Source organism: Columba livia, chromosome 11 (assembly GCF_036013475.1).
Source record: "Columba livia isolate bColLiv1 breed racing homer chromosome 11, bColLiv1.pat.W.v2, whole genome shotgun sequence".
In the NCBI taxonomy this organism is placed as follows: Eukaryota; Metazoa; Chordata; class Aves; order Columbiformes; family Columbidae; genus Columba; species Columba livia.
The window spans coordinates 22094024-22110668 of record NC_088612.1 but is presented as its reverse complement, the minus strand read 5'-3'; the positions used below and the strand labels follow the sequence as shown (position 1 = coordinate 22110668).

At 42.7% G+C, this 16645-nt stretch overlaps 1 protein-coding gene across 1 annotated transcript; it reads right to left on the bottom strand.

The window, feature by feature from the left end:
* Nucleotides 1-2195: 2195 nt before the first annotated feature.
* On the bottom strand, nt 2196-3569 carry LOC102089404 (olfactory receptor 11L1). The gene has a single exon (XM_013370285.2). The coding sequence runs from the start codon at nt 3435-3437 to the stop codon at nt 2499-2501; it is 939 nt and encodes a 312-aa protein (XP_013225739.1). The 5' UTR covers nt 3438-3569; the 3' UTR covers nt 2196-2498.
* Nucleotides 3570-16645: the final 13076 nt, after the last annotated feature.

The window sequence follows — 16645 nt, the reverse complement described above, 5'->3', positions numbered from 1 at the left end:
CAGCAGATCAACACTCCCACTCAACTTGGTGTCATCTGCAAACTCACTGAGGGTGCACTCGATCCCCTCATCCAGACTATTGATGAAGATATTGCACAGAACAGGATCCATTACTGAGCCCTGGGGAGCACCACTTGTGATTGACTGCCAACTGCATTTAACTCCGTTCACCACAAAACTTTGGACCTTGCCATCCAATGACATTTATTCATAATTTGCCAGTAGATGATGAGACGCCTGTCTTAGAATCTAATTTATTTGACCTTTTATAGTATGTTTCTAAGGCTCTATGGAAAAGGATATGGTGTAGGAAACAGCAGACTGATGTAGGTGGGAAAGGATCTCTGGAATGGGCACTGGAACGGGCCTTAACTTCTTCCTATGATTTTATAAATTATTGTGTCAGACTTGAAGAGTTAATCATGCAGGCTCTGCAAACAGATTATTGCATGTCAGAAATGAATTTAAAAACAAATCGGTAGTTTTTGATTAGAGAATGGAGACATTTTCCATACACGTAAATCTTTCTAGACTTCTGTTGAAGACTCTATTATGGCCACCTCCAGATAAGTGTCTGTTCCCCATTTATTCTGTTCTGTGTCTGCCAGCCTCAATAAGTGTTTCAATTACCTTAAGATATCTTAGACAGGAATTAAACTGAAATACTAGCCAGTATCATCAGTGCTTTATAGAAAGCCATTCATCTCATCCAGAGATTATACCTGGGAAGAAAATTAGCTGCCTAAACACATGCATCTATTATAATTATCAATACCCCACAGTGTCCTGAGTGGTGTCCGACTGTCACTCCAGAAGGAGGGGCTGGTCTCTGGCAGATTCAGTGCCAATTCCACCAATCACAAGCTTTACTCTGGAGCATTGAATATGTCACAGGGATATCACCAGAGACATTGAGAAGACAATCTCATTGCTCCAGATGCAGACACTCGGTGGAGTGCTTGCTCTGGTGTCTGTCTTTAGTAGCACCATGGTAGTTTTGTGTCTTTGTGTCTTGTTTCGGCTCTTTGCAGTCTCTATCACAAATGTCATTTGTAGGTCCATGGGTCATCTAATGGACTAAAGCAGCTGCTGCAGACGGATACAAGTCTCCTGAGGCTGCTCTGTGATATCTCACAATCTCCAGCAGATGTTCTAAGTATAGAATCATAGAACGTCCTGAGTTGGAAGGGACCCACAAGGATCATTGAGACAAACTCCTGTCCCTGCACAGGACAACCCCACATGTCACACCATGTTTCTGAGTGCATTGTCTAGTCTGTTCTTGAATACTGACAGGCTTAGGGCCATGACTACGTCCCTGGGGAGCCTGTTCCAGTGCTCCAGCACCCTCTGGATGGAGAACCTTTTCCTAATGTCCAACCTAAACCTCCCCTGGCACAACTTCCTGCCATTCCCTTGAGTTCTGTCATTGGTAACTAAAGAGAAGAGTTCAGTGCCTACCCTTCTTCCTCCTCTTGTGAGAAAGCTGTAGACCGCGATGAGGTCTCCTCTTCTCCAGGCTGAACAAACTCAGTGACTTCAGCCACTCCTCACATGGCTTCCACTCCAAACCCTTCACCAACTTCATGGCCTCCTCTGCACACTCTCCAGTAGCTTTATATCCTTTTTATCCTGTGGCACCAAGAACTGCACACACTGCTCCAGGTGAGGCCGCACCAGTGCATGGCAGGACAATCCCTTTCCTGACCAGCTGGCAATGCTGTGCTTGATGCCCCCAGGACATGTTTGGCCTCTTGGCTGCCAGGGCACCATGTTGACTCATGTTCAACTTGCTGTCAACCAGAACTCCCAGTACTATGCATCTAGTAATGTGAGAGTATGCACTGATGTCTCAGCAGCTGACATGTTGCTGAAAGGTGGAGAGAAAGGAACAATGCACTTAATAAATCCAGCTATGTCACGTTAGTCTCTTGTAGTATTGAATTATTGTAAAGTAATTACAAAAATGTGTTTCTGAAATAATTTTCCTCATAAAAGGCAAATACACTTCTTCTGCTTTGTGTCAAGAGGTTGATTTCACATGGCCAAAATGAAGTATAAGAAAAACATAGTGACATTTCTTCTGAATCAGTGAATTAAAAAAAAAATGACCAGGCACATCAAGAGAAAAATGTACAAGCAAGGAAGCACATAAATATTTTCTAAATTTAAAATCATGTATTAGCCTTTGAGTGTTCATGCATATTTGTGTCTGTGCACTAATAAGAAAAAAAGTGTAATTCAGATAGCAGTTATAGTAGTAGTAAAAAGTAAATTAGATGGTGGGTAAAAAAGAGGAAGAGGAAAAACAGGAAAGTGGAACATTGTATAGTCCAGGAGTCATTTTGGTTTACAGTAATAACTTCCTTGAATTATTTCTTTATACAAAAGCAACAAAAACAGCTGCTATTGCTCATGCTCATGATAACCTGTTCTGTAGTCAGAATACAACAAAGACCCTGAATATCAACAAGAGTCAATCTCAAAGTGTTCCCAACTCACAAAGAATGAAGACGATGGTGTCTGATGACTATTTTTCCCAAGGCCTTCTTGAATGCCTTGTTTCTCAAGCTGTAGATTACTGGGTTGAGAAGGGGTGTGACTACTGTGTAGAGCACAGATACAGCCTTATTGATCTCTGAGGACAGGTTGTAGGAGGGACGGACATACATGGAGATCATCGTACCATAGTATATAGTCACTACCATGAGGTGTGAGCTGCAGGTGGAGAAGGTAATTCTTTTTCCAGAAGCGGAGGGTATCTTCAGGATACTGAGAATTATAAGTAGGTATGAGACAAGAGTCAACAGAAAACAGCTGGCAAGTACCAGAAAAGAGAGGATGAAGATGACAGCTTCTGTGACAGTGGTGTCTGAGCATGAAAGCTTCAACAGTGGAGGGATATCACAGAAGAAGTGATTAATGAGGTTGTCACTGCAGAAACGCAATCTGGAGACCATCAGACAGGGCAGAAAACCAGTGAAAACACCAGTGACCCAGCAGCCCATAGCCAGACAGGTATAAGACTCAGCAGTCATGACCACACCATAGTGCAGGGGTTCACAGACCGCAACGTATCGGTCATATGCCATCACTGCCAAAAGGTAGCACTCAGTGGCTCCCAAGGAAATGAAGTAATAAAGCTGTGCCATACATCCTGAGAAGGAGATGCTCTTCCTCTTTGCCAGTAGATTGGCCAGCGTCTTGGGTACAACTGTGGTGGTGTAACAGACCTCTAGGAAAGAGAGGTTCTTGAGAAATTTGTACATGGGCAAATGAAGTCTTGGCTCCAGTGTCACCACTGAAATAATAGTGATGTTTCCTAGGATGGTGAGAGTATAAATAACCAAAAACACTGTGAATAGCAGGATCTGGCAGTGTGCGTTGCTACTGAAGCCCAGTAGCCTGAATTCCAGTACTGCTGTAATATTTGTCATGTCTTGGAGAGAGGTAGGATTTGTCTGATAAGGGAATAATCAATATCAGAGTATTTTAACTTACAGTGGTGAACACACTGTCTATAAAGACTGTGATAACTCAAATAAACCTTGGGAACAGTATTAAAGTCACTATTAGTCTGTCCTTCTTTTCTCCCTCCCTCCCTTCCCCCCTCCCTCTCATCCTGCTCTCTCTCCCTTATGAAATGTAAGTTTTAACATGTATTTCATTATCTTCACATGGACAATTATAGAATAAATTGCAAATCGTCCAATAGACTGACACTCTCCACAACTGCACACAAAGATATGTATAAGACAGTACATAAATATGTAAAGATACCACTCATACTAATCCATAGTAAAAAGGTATACGTAAGCTTACACATGTGAACTCAGAGACACACACCCTCCGGCTTTTCACTGAAAGAGATATAAAAACTCATATACATCATCAACATTAATTATTACATTGAAAATTCCACTCATTAATGCACACATGAATTTTTTATAAAATACATAAGTACTCATTCGCATTGTCCTGAATATACACATACATGGGCACATGTAAGAACTCCCTCAAAGTGCTCGGTCATAGAGGAGTACAAACTTGTACACAGATTCACAAGAAATCTTAACATTTCTTGTTAAATACTGTGAGTAGAGAGATATTTTCCATCTCAAGAATGGAAACGACAGGTAATAATCTATTACCAGATGACTGAGACATTGATTAAGAACAATGTATTTCATAAGAATAAACTCCACTTTTCATACGCATAATAAGACTGATGCACATGTCTGTAGTATCTAGTTACTTACATATGAACTTATACGCATAATATTGAGCCTGTGTCCAATTTTTACAGGGCTGTTTTCCAAGCCCTGAAGACATTTGATGGTGCTAGGTTTCACTCTGCATTCAGGTCCTTGTCTCAAACTGGATACAACAGTTACTTAGGTTTTAAAGGTTGAGGCACAATTAATAACAATATCAGAAAAAGTTGCCTGGTGAATTTAATCATCCTTTACTCTGTAGTTTGAGTCTTACTACTAAACATTGACTACAACAGCATCTTATTGGACAGAAAACAATTTTAGACTGAACTACCTTCTAGTCAGTCTTGACTTTCATAAAGATAGACAGCCACAGATAAAGGCTGAACTGTACCAAGCACTGATTTCAGTAGTTGTTGAGGATCTCTGGAGAGTAATTCCGTGGGTGGAGAAATTCCATGGGGCAAATTAGCAACAATGGACTGATGACACATTTGCAAGGAAGAGCTTGTTAGTAAAAGAAGAAACCCTCTGGAAAAATGGCATATGAAATTCACCTGAAACATTATAGATCTTTCAGCTGACAAAACTGCTTTCTGGAGAAAGCTTATATGTAGCAGCTCAAATAATTTAAAAATTGAATTCTATTTTGAAAAACAACAAAAAAAAACACATTAAAGGTTTCCGTGTGGGACATTTGACATTTTCATAGTATATTTCACTCAGACTATATCTTTGCACCACATCTTCTGAGTGACACTTTGGGAAAGCTGTCTAGGCAAAGCATGTCCATTGCAGCTTGTTCACCACACATGGGCTTTCAAGGGTCTTTTTCATAATTTCTAGTTACCTTCACAAATGTTACAGGAAGCAAAGTAGGAAGAAAAAAAATGAAATCATTGTGAAAAAAAATTTTTTTCTACTTATTTCCTATTTATGATTTTTTTTAATCAATGATCTTGAAACAGTAAAATATCAAAACAATCTTCCTAATTATTCACATTTATTTTTGAAAACAAAAATCTTACTGATAAAGAAAACTTTAAATAAAATTTTCTCATGATTTTTCCACTTCCAAGTAGATTTAACTGTAGAAAAGAGAGTCACTGGAAGGCTGCCATGAAGTTGCCCCAAAGCCATCTCTTCTCCAAACTGATAAAGTGCCCTTTGGCCATCCTGTAGCCCTCCACTTAACTCACTCCAGCTTGTTGATATTTTACTGGGAGGCCTTAAACTGGATGTAGTATTGTCGAGGGTTTATATTGTGGGGTGACAATGAAGCCCTGGCAGATGTATTGCTAACATCCTCTCCCCCGCTACTTCCCCTTTTTGCCCCTCCCTCTCCCCTCTTCCCACTCAGGACAGGTGCTCGGGAGGGAAAGAAGGACAGAGAGAAGAGAGCTGGAAAAATTAAAAATGTTTTACTAATGCTACTAATAAGAATAGAGAAAATAATACAAAATATACAAAACCAATCTTGAAAGTCTCAGCAACTGCAGAGCCGGCACCCAAAGTCCTGGATTGGACTCTGCAGCCAACTGGAGCTGGATTCAGTCTCTCACTAGGCCTTAGTTAGCAGGGATGACTAGCAAGATCCTCTCCTAATGACGGCCATAAGGAAAGAGGGAAAAGGGACGAGATCCTCGTGACCTCCCACTTTTATATGAAGTATTCACGTGAATGGAATGTTATACACAGTTGGTCAGTTTCTTGGTCACTTGTTTCTCGTCGCCCCTCTCGCGAGATGTCCATCCGTGCTTATCAATAAGCTTGCATTCCATTGCTAGGTTTACCAAAACATGTGTCTGGTTCTCCAGGAAAATGCAGTTAATATGAAGGCTTTAGCTGACAGGCAAAATTCACTGAAAGAGAAACTTGTTTTAACAAAACCAGGACACAGATTAAACATGATAATCCAATTGTTGGAAGCTGTGCTGTTATAGAAAAGTTGCCATCATTCATTTCAAGGAGCATCAAAAGGGAAACACTGATCAGGAAATTGGAAATAAAAGCAAAGGCAAAAGGGAAAAGGGACGAGATCCTCGTGATCTCCCGCTTTTATATGAAGTATTCACGTGAATGGAATGTTATACACAGTTGGTCAGTTTCTTGGTCACCAGTTTCTCGTTGCCCCTCTTGTCCTGTTTTTGTTAAAAACAAGTTTCTCTTTCAGTGAATTTTGCCTGTCAGCTAAAGCCTTCATATTAACTGCATTTTCCTGGAGAACCAGACACATGTTTTGGTAAACCTAGCAATGGAATGCAAACTTATTGATAAGCACGGATGGACATCTCACGAGAGGGGCAACGAATATCCTTGAATATCCTTGGAGTTTTGATAGAACTGTGATGGTGTTTTCTGGTTTGCTGAATGTGTGTCAGTTTGTGCTTCTGTTAAGAGAAATGGGTTTCAACAGAAGGTTTGCTTCTCTTTGTTGTCCTGAGATTAGCGGTGCGTCTTCGGAAGCTTTAACAAAAAGCACTCCTAGCTGCTCGAGAAAGAGCAAAACAGCAAAAGCTGCAGCTGCAGCCACTGCCCCCGCAACCGCGGCTTCGCAGGCTGAACATACAGCTCCTCCGCAGAGTTCCTCTGCCAAGGTCGCTGCAGATAACATTACTTCTCCAGCCCCAAAGGCTAACAAGGCAGCCCCCTCTTCTTCACACACTGGTCACCGTTGCTGTGGTAACCACAGCAATCACTGTGACAGTCATTCAGACTCTGGAAATGAATCAAATGATGGTGAACCCATATCAGCATCAGTTGCTGGTTGTAAGAAAGTCACTAGAAAGACTACTCATGCAGCAGATGATGGCACAGGGCCAACATCAACCCAAGGGGCATCATCAGGACAGGGAGGAGATGAAGTGACCACCACTCGGTCCTTTTCTCCAGGTGAGCTGAGAGATCTGCGAAAAGACTTTAGTCGTCTTGAAGGCGAGAATATTTTAACCTGGCTGCTCCGATGCTGGGACAATGGGGCAGAAACAATTGAATTGGAAGGTGGTGAAGCCAGGCAGCTCGGATCTCTGTCAAAAGATTCCACCATTGATAGGGCAATTTCAAGAGAGTCTAATGCCACTAGTCTCTGGACCCGACTCCTGGCAGCTATGAAAGTAAGATTTTCCTACAAGGAAGATTGTATATCCAAGTTAGGGAAATGGAATACTATGGAGAGAGGTATTCAGTTCCTGAGAGAATCAGCTGTGCGAGAGATCATCTATTTTGGACCAAACAGCCAAGAGGGGACAGACCCAGATAGAATCAATAGTACACGGCCTCTGTGGCGTAGTTTTGTACAAAGTGCACCACCTTCATATGCTAAGTCATTGGCAGGAATGGTCTGGACAGCTGGAGGTGTACAAGATATTACTGAAGTGATTGAGCAGCTCCGGAACTTTGAGGACAGCCTTGCTGGTTCTCTATGGGCTTGTGTCTCTGCTGTAGAGAAACTATGTGAAAAATCTGATGACCGGTTTGAAAAGCTATTGCAAGAAATCAAAGAACTCAGAGAAGACACATACCATTCACAACCTGCACGAACCTGTGTTTCAGCTATTAGGAAAAGGCATTTCCAATCTCGAGAGAGAGGACAGAGGCAGCCCCCAAAAAAAGGTTCACTGTGGTTCTTCGTACATGAGCAGGGAGAAAACGTGAATAAGTGGCATGGAAGACCTCCCTCAGAACTTCAAGAACGAGTACGTGAGATAAAAGGAAAAACTCCTAGGAAGATGGCTGCTCCAGTTTACAAAAGGAGCAGAAGAGATTCTGATGCTCTTGAAGGAACCTCTAATTCACACCCAGAGACTGTGCAAAACAGAAATTAGAGGTGCCCCGCCTCCAACCAGGTGGAGGAAAGGGATAACAGAGTTTATTGGACTGTACAAATACCATGGCCTGGTACAACACACCCCCAGGAGCACAAAGCTTTAGTGGACACTGGTGCTCAGTGCACGATAATTCCTTCTAATTATAAAGGAACGCAGTCCACCAATATTGTTGGAGTGACTGGGGGATCCCAGGAACTGACTGTTGTAGAGGCTGAAATGAGCCTAACTGGAAAAAACTGGCAAAAGCATCCCATTGTGACTGGTCCAGATGCTCCATGCATCCTTGGCACAGACTACCTCAAGAGAGGGTATTTTAAGGACTCAAAAGGGTATAGGTGGGCATTTGGTATAGCAGCTGTGGACACGGAGAAAATTGAACAGCTGTCTGATTTGCCTGGTCTTTCAGATGACCCTTCTGTTGTAGGACTGCTGATGGTTGACGATCAGCAGGTGCCAATTGCTACCACGACAGTGCATGGCCGGCAATATCGCACCAATCAAGACTCTTTGATTCCTATCCAGAAGTTGATCCGTCAATTGGAAAGCCAGGGTGTGATCAGTAAGACTCGCTCACCTTTTAACAGCCCAGTCTGGCCAGTGTGTAAGTCTAGTGATGAGTGGAGACTAACTGTAGACTATCGTGGCCTGAATGAAGTTATGCCACCACTGAGTGCTGCTGTACCTGACATGCTAGAACTGCAATTTGAACTGGAGTCAAAGGCAGCTAAGTGGTATGCTACTACTGACATTGCTAATGCATTTTTCTCTATTCCTGTAGCAGCAGAGTGCAGGCCGCAGTTTGCTTTCACTTGGAGGGGCATCCAGTACACGTGGAATCGCTTGCCCCAGGGGTGGAAACACAGTCCTACCGTCTGCCATGGACTGATCCAGACCACACTGGAGCAAGGTAAAGTTCCAGAACACTTGCAATATATTGATGACGTCATCTTATGGGGCAACACAGCGAAAGAAGTCTTCAAGAAAGGTAAGAGAATAATTCAGATTCTTTTGGATGCTGGTTTTGCCATAAAACGAAGCAAGGTCAAGGGACCTGCACGAGAGATCCAGTTTTTAGAATAAAATGGCAAAATGGCCATCGTCAGATCCCAATGGACGTGATCAAAAAAATTGCAGCAATGTCTCCACCTACTAATAAAAAGGAGACACAGACTTTCTTTGGTGTTGTAGGTTTTTGGAGAATGCATATTCCTGACTACAGCCAGATTGTGAGCCCTCTCTATTGAGGGACTCGTAAAAAGAACCAATTTGAGTGGGGCCCTGAACAACGACAAGCCTTTGAACAAATTAAGCATGAGATAACTCATGCGGTGGCCCTTGGACCAGTTCAGACTGGACTAGATGTTAAAAATGTGCTCTACACCACAGCCGGAGATAATGGACTTACCTGGAGCCTCTGGCAGAAAGCACCAGGAGAAACCCGAGGTCGACCCTTAGGTTTTTGAAGTCGAGGATACAAAGGATCTGAGGCCAACTATACTTCAACTGAAAAAGAGATACTAGCAGCATACGAAGGAGTTCGAGCTGCTTCAGAAGTGATCGGTACTGAAGCACAGCTCCTCCTGGCACCTCGGCTGCCAGTGCTGAGCTGGATGTTCAAAGGGACGGTTCCCTCTCCACATCATGCAACCGAAGTTACGTGGAGTAAATGGATTGCATTGATCACGCAACGAGCTCGAATTGGAAATCCCAATCACCCAGGGATCTTAGAAGTGATTACAGACTGGCCAGAAAGCAAAGACTTTGGGATGTCTCCAGATGAGGAGGAAGTAAAACGTGCTGAAGAAGCACCACCGTATAATACCCTTTCAGAGACTGATAAGCAGTATGCACTGTTCACAGGTGGATCCTGTCGTCTTATGGGAAAACATCGAAGGTGGAAAGCTGCTGTGTGGAGTCTCACACGACAAGTTGCAGAAGCCACTGAAGGACAAGGTGAATCTAGTCAATTTGCAGAAGTGAAAGCCATCCAGCTGGCTTTGGACATTGCTGAACGAGAGAAGTGGCCAATACTTTATCTCTATACTGACTCATGGATGGTAGCAAATGCCTTGTGGGGGTGGCTACAGCAATGGAAGAAAAGTAACTGGCAGCGCAGAGGTAAACCCATTTGGGCTGCCACACTGTGGCAAGACATTGCTGCTCGGCTAGAGAGCCTGCCTGTGAAAGTTCGTCATGTAGATGCTCATGTGCCTAAAAGTCGAGCCACCGAGGAACATCTAAACAACCAACAAGTGGATCAAGCTGCTAAGATTAAAGTAGCTGAGGTGGACTTGGACTGGCAACATAAAGGTGAACTTTTCCTAGCCCGATGGGCCCATGATGCTTCAGGGCATCAAGGTAGAGATGCAACATATAAATGGGCTCGTGATCGAGGCGTGGATTTAACTATGGACACTATTTCACAGGTTATTCATTAATGTGAAACTTGCGCTGAAATCAAACAAGCGAAACAGTTAAAGCCTGCATGGTATGGAGGGCGATGGTTAAAGTATGGAGAAGCTTTGCAGATTGATTATATTACACTTCCACGAACACGTCAAGGTAAGCGTTATGTACTTACAATGGTGGAAGCAACCACTGGATGGTTGGAAACATATGCCGTACCTCATGCTACAGCCTGAAATACTATCTAGGGCCTTGAAAAGCAAGTCCTTTGGCGACACGGTACGCCAGAAAGAATTGAATCAGACAACGGTACTCATTTCAAAAACAGTATTATAGACAATTGGGCCAAAGAACATGATATTGAGTGGGTATATCATATTCCATATCATGCACCAGCCACTGGGAAAATTGAAAGGTACAATGGTTTGCTAAAAACTATTCTAAAGGTACTTGGTGGTGGAACCTTTAAAAATTGGGATTCACATTTAGCAAAAGCCACTTGGTTGGTCAACACCAGGGGATCAACCAATCGAGCCGGACCTGCCCAATCAGAAATTCTACGGACTGCAGAAGGAGATAAAGTCCCTGTAGTACACATGAAAAATATATTAGGAAAGGCAGTCTGTCTTACTCCTGCCTCAGGCAAAGGCAAGCCCAGTCGCGGGATTGTTTTTGCCCAGGGACCTGGCAGCACCTGGTGGGTGATGCTTAAGGATGGAGAAGTTCGGTGTATACCTCAAGGGGATTTGAGTTTAGGTGAAAATATGCAATACTGAACTGCGTGATGTGAATTGCCGTACTAACAGTGTTTAATAAGTGTCTTTCAGATCAAGACAGTGATGATGAAACCAGAGCTAGCTTCTTCAAGTGGCGCCTGACAACTTCTTCGAAGTTGATGTCTTTAACCCACAAGCAGTGGTCATGAGATGCACTTGTACCATTTTTCCTGCCCTGGGAGACTGTCATGACAAAATGAACTTAATGAACTTTTTAAAGGATGGTCCACTGATTAATTACTCCTGTGTATATATGTACATGTGTATATATATATATAGTAGTAGTGATTAATTAGATTGTATTGATAGATTGTATTGATAAGGTTTAAGTATTCAGTGAACGGCATATTATAAGGGGTGGAATGTCCTGGTTTTGTTAAAAACAAGTTTCGCTTCCAGTGAATTTTGCCTGTCAGCTAAAGCCTTCATATTAACTGTATTTTCCTGGAGAACCAGACACATGTTTTGGTAAACCTAGCAGTGGAATGCAAACTTATTGATAAGCACGGATGAACATCTCGTGAGAGGGGCGACAAGAAACAGGTGACCAAGAAACTGACCAACTGTGTATAACATTCCATTCACGTGAATACTTCATATAAAAGTGGGAGATCACGAGGATCTCATCCCTTTTCCCTTTGCTTTTTCCCTTCTGCTTATGGCCGACATTAGGAGAGGACCTTGTTAGTCGTCCCTGCGAACTGAGGCCTAGTGAGAGACTGAATCCAGCTCCAGTTGGCTGCAGCGTCCAGTCCAGGACTTTGGTTGCCAGCTCTGCAGTTGCTGAGACTTTCAAGATTGGTTTTGTATATTTTGTATTATTTTCTCTATTCTTATTAGTAGCATTGGTAAAACATCGTTAATTTTTCCAACTCTCTTCTCTCTGTCCTTCTTTCCCTCCCGATCACCTGTCCTGAGTGGGAAGGGGGGAGATGGAGGGGCAAAAAGGGGGAAGTGGGGGGGCGAGGGGGTTAACAATACATCTGCCAGGGTTTTATTGTCACCCCGCAATCTTAACCCTCGACACCTCTCGTGAGATGTGAATCTGTCCTTATCAATAACTTCGCATTCCATTGCTATGTTTACCAAAACATGTATATGGTTCTCCAGGAAAATGCAGCTAATATGAAAACTTTAGCTGACAGGCAAGTTCACTAAAAGAGAAACTTGCTTTTAAACAAAACCACGACAAGTATCTATTCTGAACTATTTTCTGCATGTGCACTAAGGCAAAATAATAGCTGATATCACTTTGGATGATGATGAGTGGTCTATGATTTGTTATTTCTATAGAAATGTCTCATAGGTAAGTGATGTGGAACACATTTTCTGAGACCGGAAAGCTGACAGCAAGGGCTGATAATTCATATCACCTAGCATTACGGGGAGGATTCAACTTGCCAGTTCAGACACCAACACATAGGTGTTCACACGTACAACCTATCAGTACAGTACTGTTCAAGTTGTCCTTTCAGAGCCCAGTGAAATAACAGATGTTGGTGGTGCATTTGCCTAGACCCAGGCAAGATTACTAAGTGCAAGTGGTAGCTGCTGTGGCTTGGGGAACTGAGTCCTATGATAGAGGCATAAAGCATATGAGAGCAAGCACCCAATTTAGCCACCCAAATCACTCTCCGGCTCTTGTTTTTTTTTGTTTTTTTTTTTTTTTTTTTGGCACTGGCTCCAACTGCAGGGCTATTGTAGAAGCCAGGAGACCTATACCTTACATCCAGCACAGTAATCTGGTCTTGCACCCAAGCCTGCTAGATAAGAGGGGTGTGGGGTCTTATTAAATGTGTGGGAACCATGTTGTTCAGCTTTCTTAAGGCTTTTTCAAACTTCAGGCTATATTGCCTTTCTGTGATTCCCTTTGTTCTGGAAATTACTGTGATACCAAGCAATTAATTTCACATTTCCCAGGGCTCTGGTTGTGCTCTGCGTCTCTCTTACCTTGACCTTATCTGCCATAGTTGCCCTTTTCCCTAGCCATATTGCCTCATTGCCTCATATATAATGAGTTCTTCCAGGCATCTTTCTAACTGGGATCAGTCTCTGAAGACTCAAGGCTGTTTCTGTTGCTTTCTGAAATATCTAAGAGGCCCATGGCAGTAGTAGCTAGTCATTTGATAGAATTCGATTTGATGGCCAAAGGGAGTCTTGTTGTCATTAATGTCAGCAACATATCATTGCACTGCTTCATGCCTTGAGGAAAAACTGAGATTACTCAATAGCAACACTAACTTTAGTGATTCCCCCTTGACAATGTTAATAGAATTTTGAAATTGGCATCAAGGAAAGTTTTAAATTCAAAGAGTTTACTTAGAGAAAGTCAATAGCCCCCTCTAGTGTAACAGAAGTAATGAGGCATCCCTGAGGATGAAGCTGGATCCTAATATTAAATGTGCATGGAGACATTGTGGCGGTTGCACACATCCCGATGAGGTCCAGAGCTTTCAGTGGGGCTCTTAAGTACCTTTTGTGCCCCTCTGCGACTGTCCTCATGTATGCACCTTGGTCAGTGCTGGCAGTCACATCCCCCCACTCCTCATGTTCACCTCCCCGCAGGTGGGGGAGCAGGAGGGGTGGCACCCTCAGTCAATAGATGGGGTGCTCAGCCAATGAAGTGCCCAGGCCCAGAGAAGCTTCTGGACCATGCTTATAACGCTCACAGCCAGATCTTACCTGGCTATAAAATGTGCCCCTGCAGAAGCTTTCCTTGGAGTGGCCTCCTAAGAGCAGCAAGACTGTGACTGGACCTGTGCCCTGAGATCAGAGACACTACCTAAGGAGACTTTCTGGGACTGAGTGCCCCCACCTGCTCCTTGGTGAGTGATTATTTTCTTCTGGACATATCCCTGAATGAGCCCTTGCCACCAGCCCTTGGGCAAGAGATTATTTCTGCTGGGTATCCTTGAGTGAGAGAGGCCTTTCCTGAGTGAGTAACTGCACACTGTGGATCATCATTATTCTGTGGTTGCATGGTAATAATATCCCCAACTGGTATATTGAACCTGCAGTTTATTAAACGTTGCCAGAGTGCTGACTGATATTGGATTAACCCCTCCCCCCATCCCCCTGCTTTAGTTTTGGTCTATCATTTGGTTTTGGTTCCAAATTAAAGTTGGCTTTGCCTTATTATTTGCCTGTACTAGTTTTGGCCTGCCTCCATGACACTCATACATGCTGTAAATTAAATTAAGTTGGTGTCATGGTTTAACCCAAGCTAACAATACAACCACGACAGACGCTCACTCACTCCCCTCCCCACCCCCCCCAGATAGGGGAGATAATTGAAAGGGAAGGGAGAAACTTGGATTGAGGTAAACACAGTTTAATAAAATACTAATACACTACTAGTAAATATATATGTGTAAAACAGAAATAGGATATAAAATAAAAGATGATCAATGCAGTTCCTCATGAACTCCATCCACACCAAGCAGCCAGTCCAAGGAAACAGCACACTGGTCCCAACAGCCAATCCCGGGGAGAGAAAAGAGAGAAAAAAGGCAGAAAAGGCCCAGAGGCCACTGCAAAATGGCAGGATGGTAAAGGCCGATCTAAGGAAAGTAATGAAAAGAACTCCCCCGAACAGGTCTCCAAGAGCAAAGAGAAGAAAACATGAGAGAGTGACCAGAAGATCCTGACTCTCCTTAAATATGAAGCATGACACTAATGGGATGGAATAATCTTATGGTCAGTTTGAATATCAGTTAAGCTCTGCTCCGTCCATGCCCCCCTTCCTTCATGTCTCACACCTGTGGGCAGAGTGCTCAGAATGTCCTTGGCTCTCAGACCAAAGCAATTAAAAACATCAACTCATTTCTGGGGTATTGCCTCTTGTCCTCAAACTGAGTCCAAATAATGACCTTGCTAGCTATAGAAAGGAAGGTTTGTAACTGCATGAATAAAATTAACTCATTTTCAGTCAAACCAGCACAGTTGGTATTAAAATCTCATGTTGAAATAAAACCATATGGTTTCGTAAGTAGAGACAGGGTTAAACTGAACCTCTGCTGTCCCTTTGCATGCAACAGAATACTTTTTGCAGCTCTAAGAATATCCCCAACCTGCTGACACTTTTGTTACTAGAAAAAAATACTAGAAATCTTGCTGCAGAGAAATTATTGTTAAATGATAGAAACCAATGCAGGTGTTATTCCTGTTTACAATAACTCAAGTGTACACTCTCCCGTTTTCATGCATCCTTCTCAAGAGCAGTGTAGGGAATCTACCCAGTTTGTAGTGAATATAATGGAGACAAGCTTAGCCACAAAGTAAATTCCCTCAGCAGGCACTAAGACGTAACTGCAAGTACATTGGATGTGACCTAACTGACCGTCAAGAGGTCCATAGTCCAGTTCTGGAAAAAGAGGTCACAGTGTTGTTTCCATTGTTGGGATTTACATGTGCCCAAACTTCTATCATAGTCAGTGGAGCTCCAGTAAATGGAGCCTAAAGAGGAGCCAAGCTGCCCAGCTCTCTCTGTGACAAACACCTCCATTATTAGGTTGGCTGAATGGCTGCTTAGGTTCCATTTGTTTTACTGACAGAGGCAGGTTCAGTTTCCCTGAAATGTGGAAGTTAATATCATTCGAAATGGTCAAGGGGAATACTCCCAGCACTTATCTGTTTACTAGAAGGATGTGTATCTCCCATAATTCTACCATCATAACTTGTGACTACTTGTAGGTGCCTTGAGAGGCCAGTGCAACTCAAATGTCACTAATAATTTCTGTGTGTTAACTTAAGCCTTTCCTCCAAGTCCACTGATTATATTAGGAACCTAGACAAGAACCTCGTACGTGATGCACTTTGTTCTGTACATGCCTAAACTTCAGCAAGAGGAATCATACTACACATGTCTTGTGGAGTGCAAACTAGACCTTATCTTGTCCATTTTATTTTGTAGTTGCTTTTGGTAAATATGAGCAGAACTTTACAACTTAAAATTTTAGCAAATTCAGCTTACCAAGTAACATGAAGCAAAGAGTATATTAAAAATCATACAACCTTATGTCTCTAAATAATTCATTATATTTAGTGTACATTTACTTAAGCTAAATGATTAATATTAAACTTAGATTGGGCTCATCCACTGACCCATGAGTAGTAAATCCATTGCCACACAGCTCACTTACTTAGCAGAGAGAGCTCGAAGTGGCTCATCTAGGCTGTCATATTTATAAAATGAAGTAGTCAACTGTTGGAAAGTAAAACGTGGGAAAGCAAGATGTGTGGTTCCAGCCACCTGGATGATAAAGGAAGATCAATACTAACATGACCATGTGGACGGTCGAAGACATAATACTAACATAATAATATATAAAAGGCCTTGGACAGATTACTTTGAAGTATCTTTCTCATAATTGTGAAAAGTTATAGCCCAGACTCGTGAGAATGGTATCTCGGGCTGGATAAC

Excerpts from the sequence above, each read along its gene's own strand:
- LOC102089404 (XM_013370285.2), bottom strand. The coding sequence starts at position 3,437 with ATGACAAATATTACAGCAGTACTGGAATTCAGGCTACTGGGCTTCAGT.